The 7,929-nt window shown below is 33.9% G+C and overlaps 1 protein-coding gene across 1 annotated transcript; it reads right to left on the bottom strand.

The window, feature by feature from the left end:
- Nucleotides 1-4,370: 4,370 nt before the first annotated feature.
- On the bottom strand, nt 4,371-4,961 carry LOC135212205 (zinc finger BED domain-containing protein 5-like). The gene has a single exon (XM_064245648.1). It carries the CDS (start codon nt 4,959-4,961, stop codon nt 4,371-4,373), a length of 591 nt encoding a protein of 196 aa, XP_064101718.1.
- Between the last annotated feature and the right edge of the window lie 2,968 nt (nt 4,962-7,929).

Raw genomic sequence — 7,929 nt, 5'->3', positions numbered from 1 at the left:
TATGACCTGATTTGGTGCTAGAAGGTTGCTGAGACGAATTTACATTAACGCTCGTAGAATTAGGTAAAAGTCTAGCACATAGGAATGTATGATGTTTACCATTACAGTTAAAACAATATGTCTTACTCTTACTGTTACATTCAAATGAACGATGACCCTTTCTTAAACAACCAAAGCATAGTTGTAATTCATTAATACGAGCTCTTCTAGTCTCTAAAGTATTGTATTTCGTGCAGACCTTACCGCTGTGTTCGCCTTGACAAAAACAAGAAAAGGTTATTTTATCTTAGGGGTATTTCTAACATTAGTTCTGAAAGCACTACTAGGCGAATTAGCTTGACACTCGTTTTTCAAACTTGTGTTACGATCCTTGCCACTCTTAACTGGGTTGGACGGTGATGGCGTGGGGTTATGCATATTACTTCTACCTAAACGCTCAATTAATTTCTCAATGCCCTTTCTCAATTGATCTATACTGAGTTCACAAGTATCATATCTCTGATACAAGTCTTGCAATGTTTCCTTTGATAAACACCGCTTGATAATTGCTTTCTCGTTAGAATCGCCACTCGTAATACCTGGTAAAGCGTCTAACTGATGAACGATGCTATTCCATTTCATAAGGAAATCCATCAGTTGCTCTGCATCATGCTCAGGGTGCGGTAAACTTAACAGCCGATTTCTTCTCTTCTAATTTCCCAACGTTGGAAAAACGAGTTTTCAGTAGGTTTATCGCTGCAGTATAATTAGCTGGAGTTATAGCTAAACCCTCAACGGTTTCGCGTGCTTTACCCTTAAGATAACTAGTAAGCATAGTAAACCTGATGACATCATTCATGTCCTGCCTATCATGAATAACTGCTTTAAAAACAGTCCAAAAAGGATACCATTGCTCAATTTTTCCATCAAAAGTAGGTATCGTAATTTGAGGCAACTTAGGTTGTGGAATACTAGGGGTAGCAGGTACCGCAGGTGTCGGATTTACAGGGGCGGGCGCGGGTGTCGGTGCTGCTAACCGATCGGTGAGTTTGGAGATTTCGTTGTCCGCGCTAGAGAGGTAACCGTTAGTCCTCGTTATAGCATTTACTAATTCTCGACCCTTAATCTCTTTATAATATTCAGAAGCGGCTGTCTGTAGTGAATCAGCTGCTTTCTGAAGGGACCCTAAACGCAGCTTAATTACTGCTGTAGACAACTGTTCAACACGTTTTACCTCATTCAAACGTCGTTCGATTTCACTTATAGCAGCCTCATACAAAATGAGTGCATTACTACAATTGTCTGCATCCATGGTGAAAATTTTAAGGCAAAATCACCTTACAAAACATACAAAGTTGACAATAACAATTACAATATAAATCTCAATAATATCGAAGTAACAACACTTCTTCGAAAAACACTGATACACAGAAAAACATTCAAGTTAACAATCTGTGTTCTACAAAAATAATTCTGGTCAATACCGGATTACAAAACTTATTCAAAAGTCAAATTGCAATGAGACGGAAGAATACACATCGTCTCGTTACATCTCAATACTTATATGTGAACCACATCTACCTTCAAAAAAGGAGAATGACACTCACCTAGTTGTCGACCTTTTATCTTTGCGAGTACTCTCGGGTTGATTTTCAAACCTTAGAGGACCGCTGTGTTATATCGTTTCTGAAAGTTATTTGCATAACCTTCAAGTATGAACACAATAAAGGTTTATCAGATCAATTTATATTCACCCTCCATAAAACTGAAACATAGGAAAAATGAAATAAAATCGAAGGATATTGAAACGCATTTGATAAATGTAAAGTTAAAATTAATTTAATAACTAAAAGTTAAACATATGAAAGAGTAATAACATATAAGTGACAAATGAAATTAATCACTCAAGGGGAATTTTAAATCAATGGCACTCAAATGAAACAAATTACGACAAAATTCAAAGAATCAGGGCAATCGCCCTTTCTAAATCCACACACACATCACTACACAACACTAGATAACAGGTCACCTCAAAAGTTGAGCCAAGAAGCTGTTCGTTCCGTCCTACTCCTGCATTCGGGTTTTGTTGGGGAAAAGAGACAAGTTATACAATTACAACGAATGTAGAACTGACGTACAAGGTTTTCATGAACATAAAAAACTCTACAATAATTATCAACTTCGTTGTCAAAAATAAATTCCAAATATAATAGTGTGCAACTTCAACATATCTATTAAATGTAGTAAATTAATTGGTGGTGTGTGTCAATACAATTTTGGGCGATATCATGCCCATACAGTGTACTACGCACATACGCATACACACTCCTAGAGGGGCACGCAAAGGAGCGTTCAGAGGGGCGAACTACTACCCTTCCTTTCCCCTCCCGATCTTTTGACCTCTCCTAATGGCTTCTCTGGCGAGAGGCACAAACAAGACCCAATGACACCAACTCTTACCATACGTAATATGCGCAATACATTCACCAAGAACAATTTCATATATATAAAGACAAATGAATTATCATAACTAAAACAGTAATTAGACTTCGTTACTAAAACGTCTACTGACGTTTATGTCAAAAGACTTCGTCTTTGTACAAAACCATCTTTTCGGTGCTAAGCGCACCACAGATACTACGTACTAGAACATAGCAAAATCAGATAAAATAATGTTAAGAGTGTCATTCTCGAATAGATGTGGTTCTTTCACCCTTATTATGTCATGCAATGTAGACGTACATATCTTTACAAAATATATGGGCATGCGAATATATTTGGTTTTCACATGAATACAAATACAGTAATATAGTTCCTGTCTGTCGATTACCTGACAGACGGCAATACGCAGTTAAAATCAATCAATAATTTCTTATGAGACAGACACTAATAACTATAATAAAAGAAAAATAGCATGGAAACAAGTGGATACACAAAAATATTAGAAAATAAAATCGTTGTGAGAGGTATTCCTCACAACTTGACAAATCAATACACAAACCACCACCAACACTGTCTCCAACAAGCAACTCACAAACATCAAATCAATTACAACAGACATTTTAACTCAACAGCAACCAGACAGACACACACAAAACTTTACAATATCAAAATCAATCAAATCACACAACAACAACTGACCATCAATAGACGTTGCCTTATCTCAGGGGTTCCCAAACCTTTCTACTTAGCTACCCATAAAACTTACTGCAAACATTTTGCGACCCCACCAGGCAAAAAAATATTTTCTTCAGTGGGATATAGATTTTACTTATATATACATCTTCCTTTTATAACTGCGTATAAAGCAAAATAAGTACGTATATAACCTGAACACATACAAACTATATAAATACCATCCATGCATGTGTGTGTGTGTGTTATGCAGACACAAAAAGGATATTTGTGTGTTGAGTACATGAGAGAGAGAGAGAGAGAGAGAGAGATTGTTTGTTTGTTTTGTTTTAAAAGTTTTAAAGTACAATACAATCTAACCTTGTTTAATTTAATGGGATGAATGTGCTTCTTTCTTTGAACATAACATCTCAAATCTCGGGGTGATATCGGAGACTGCAACTCGCAGATCATCTTCTACATTCAGTCGAGATCGGTATTTATTCTTGATATACTCGTACGTTAATGTAGAGAAGGTAGTTCACAGAGATAAGTCGATCCAAACGGTGTTAAGATATTCAGTGTTGCCTTTGATAAACCAGGATATTCCTCTGATACTGATATCCAAAACTCATTCAATGTTGTTGACCCAAACTTGAGTCGTAAGGTTCTATCAGAAGATAATTCAAGCACTGCTTCCTCGAGGTCGGATGATAAATGATTTCCAGCAGCAGTGAATGGCATTCGTATCCAATCATACTGTTTTCTAGATCTGACTCTTCTAAAAAAAGTATTTCTTGAAGTGATTAAGATTTCGAAGATGATTAACTATTATTGCTTTCAAACTATCCAGACATAACTCGTTTTCCTCTCGAAACTCTTCAAGTTTAGGAAACATTTCCATGTTACCATCGCTTAAGCTTCTTTGAGAATGCATTTATCTTGTCGAACAATGACAAAATATTTGTGTTTGGGCCTTGTATGGAAAGATTTAACTAATTAAGTTTATAATAAATGCATGTTAATACACTAGCTTTCCTAACCAGTTACTATCAGTCATGAATACACTAAATTCAGAGCCTGATTCCAGGAGGAATAGGAGGACCTCATCTCTCAGCTGATACAGCCGTGTGAAAACTTTTCCCCCGGAGAGCCATCTGATTTCTGTGTGAAGCAACAATGCTTCATGGTCTGAGCCCATGTCTTTGCACAGTGAAGCAAATAACCTGGCATTCAAAGGGCGTGATTTTATGTAGTTGACTATTTTGACAGCTGTATCAAAAAGTTTTAAGTTCGGGAACAATGGCTTTGCAAGCGAGAGCTTCTCGATGAATAATACAGTGAGTAAAACGTATATGAGGAGCCACATTATGTACCTTTGCTTTTAGTCCTTTCTTTGTACTTAACATTTCCCCGGCTCCATCAGTGCATATACCTACACACCGATCCCAAGAAAGTCCAAGCTCATGAAGTTTTTTATCTAATGCCATGAAAATATCATCTCCTGTACACTTTTTTTCTAGCGCAAGGCAAAACAACATATCTTCATTCAATTTTCCATTGAAGCTATATCTTATAAATGCAATTAATTGAGAAGAACTAGAAATTTCGGTTGATTCATCTAATTGTAAAGAATAATTTATATTCTTAACTCTCTCCATCAACTGAATCAGTATGTCACTTGCAATCTCATGAATTCGCCTACCAACAGTATTGTTTGACAGGGGTATGGATTCAAGTTCGCGAGCCATCTTTTCTCCATGAATAGCTCTACACATTGCCAGTGCAGCAGGTTTGATAAGCTCTTCCCCTATTGTGTGTGACTTTTTTCTCTGGGCAATAAGATATGCAACCTCATATGATGCCATTTGAGCTTTGACAGGAATGCAACATTTTTTTTTATCACTTGCTTTTGCCCTTGTAACTCCATTTTCTTGCGTCGGAAAAAATCTATTGGTTTATTTGTGAATGACTGACTGGTGCTTGCACTGCAGGTGTCTTCATTTTTGCTGGCTTTAAGCTTTCGTTAGCCAACACTTCTAAACATATAATACACTGGGGATGATGAACGTCATTAACAACATGGCATACAAAACCATACTGGATAAAATCTTCTTGGAACTTTCGCTGTTTTGGCTGTTGTTGACCGCTGTTGCTTTGTTCAACAACACTCCTTTTCATATCTGACTGACACGGTGTTGTAACTACATTATTATCCACTTCTTCTGTCCCTTGATTTATATCTGAAGTTTCCTTTACGTCCACTTTTCGAATTACCCAGCGATCTATTTTGCAAATAAGATACAAACAGAACATATCACAAACAACTGAGGTATACTAGTAGCTACTATCACTATTAGTGACCTAATTTGAAAGATGAAATCAGAGATGAAAGTTGTGATCCAAATATTTAGTATTAAAAATACATTTGACTGAAGAAATTGCATTAAATAATTACAAATAGCATCTTCTTAATTCATAAATATATATCAAGCATAAAAATTAATTTTAAGAGTATATATATATATATATATATATATATATATATATATATATATATATATAATATATATATATATATATATATATATGATATATATATATATATATATATATATATATATAATATATATATATATTGTTACGAAGTGCCTAGTATCTGGTTACCATTCATCAATTACTACCTCACCAAAAGCCAGACACCTGAACCCTCATAACATGTACGAAACAACTGAATACTCTAAGGCAACAGTGATCAACTTAACAACTTACCGTTACTGCAGAAAATCAGACTAAGTTCATCAAAACAGGCGTGAGGTAATCTTGTAAGTAATTAAAGTATTCAAAGGGCATCACTCCATCAACAAGTTTAAAAGTCTAAGTATTTCCCTGATTTCAGAAGTCTAAGTACTTCCCTGGTTCTAAGTCACTTCAAGTAAATTGAAGGAAAGCAAATCAATTACCACTCTATGTTTCTACCTAACATAATCATAAGTCATATTGACAAATATACTGGTTAGAAATGAAATAATCTTATAAAAATTTTAAATACAAAAATTTATTATTAAACTTAAAATTTATAAGTAAAATTCACAAAATCAGGGAAAATTACTGTTACTTGAAAAGTTTAATTAATTCTTGAATCAATTAAGTAAAATTAAATTAAAATTAATTTATCATAAAATTCAAGAAAATTAATTCAATCGAAATTCAAAAGTGTTAGGCAATAATTGAAAATTAGAAATTAATTCACAAGTGCTAAACAACAATAAAACTTGAAAAGAATTCTAAGTAAATTCAAATTAATTCACAAGTGTTAAATTTAATTAAATGTGCAATGATTAAGCAATGAAAATATTTAAGTCAATTAAATTGCGAATGCAAACGAAAATACAGAAAAATGTGGACAGTATCAAAATAAAAAGGCACACTTCAACAAGAAAATGAAAAAATGCACAAAATGAAACAAACACAAAACACAAAAATTTGCAATTTGTAAAAGTGTAATTCTTTTCACTCAAAACATTGTAACCATCAGTTTTTACCAAACCACTGTTCCTATCAGTTATTAGTTAACCACTGTTCCTATCCGTTATTAGTTTCTTACCAAACCATCATAACCATTAGATATTAGTTGCAACTAATAAAAATATAACACACTTTACCTTTTTGGTATACCAACTTCTTTCTTTGCTGCATTCTTGTTTCACTTTATCAAACCCTGGCGCCGTTACGAAACAATGTTTGTTCAGATTCCACAAAAACCACTAAATATTACTAAATAAACTCTAAGAAATATCAAATATGAAATTCTCAAGTTGCGAGTGACCAATTTACGTTACGTTAATATAATCTCAAGGATGTCAAGGGAGAGAGAGAGAGAGATCTGAACGCCTCACGGTTCTAAGATATAATGAAACTCTCTTCCTTACAGAAGCTGGACAGGGGAGATGACACAAAACGTTTTTGGGCAATAACTCTTCCAGAAGCTTCGAAATCTTACGCAATTTTATATACAAAATGTGTAATCTGCACGTGGCACTCGGGAAAGACATACACGTATGAGTCCAGTCTGTTAAAAAAAAGACATGTACTCTATTCGATCGATTGAAGCAGAAACCCTTATCTCACATGATGACAGATTCCCAAAACACATTGAAGATTCGAGCTCGCTTATCAAACGTGTTGACAGATTAGGAAAGCAAACGGAGATCTCGCAGTTCCTCTAATCTCACAGTGCTGACATAATAGGGAAACAATCGTAGTTTCGAATGGACAAAGAAAATCTCTCTTTTTACATTCTACGTTATATATATATTCTTTTACATTATTATGTTATGCAAAATCTGAACACACATTTAAAACACCGTATCTCTAAGCTATCTAGGAATCTGAAAAAAATGTTGCACAATTCTACATAACATTTTATACAGTCACAGAGGAGATATAAGCATTTTGAAAGTATATATATATATATATATATATATAATATATATATATATATATATAACATAATCAAAGGTGAAAAATCTTCTCCTTTAGTGATCATTAATACACATTTATTGATACAACAAAATGTACAGGTCTATACTTATTTAATGAAGTTTCTTACTCTCTAGCTGTGCAATACACACACATTATATATATATATATATATATATATATAGGTATATATATATGTATATATATATATATATATATATATATATATAATATATATATATACATAATATATACACACTGACTGAAGTACCTGATACAATGTCATTATTCCTTATGACAACAGTAGGCAATCGTATCGAAACAAATTCGTTGTATCCTCTTTCTCAGTCTTGC

The sequence above is a fragment of the Macrobrachium nipponense genome, chromosome 40 (genome assembly GCF_015104395.2).
Source record: "Macrobrachium nipponense isolate FS-2020 chromosome 40, ASM1510439v2, whole genome shotgun sequence".
Taxonomy (NCBI): domain Eukaryota; kingdom Metazoa; phylum Arthropoda; class Malacostraca; order Decapoda; family Palaemonidae; genus Macrobrachium; species Macrobrachium nipponense.
Note: the sequence above shows the minus strand (reverse complement) of the source record. Positions and strands in the feature narration are given on the sequence as shown.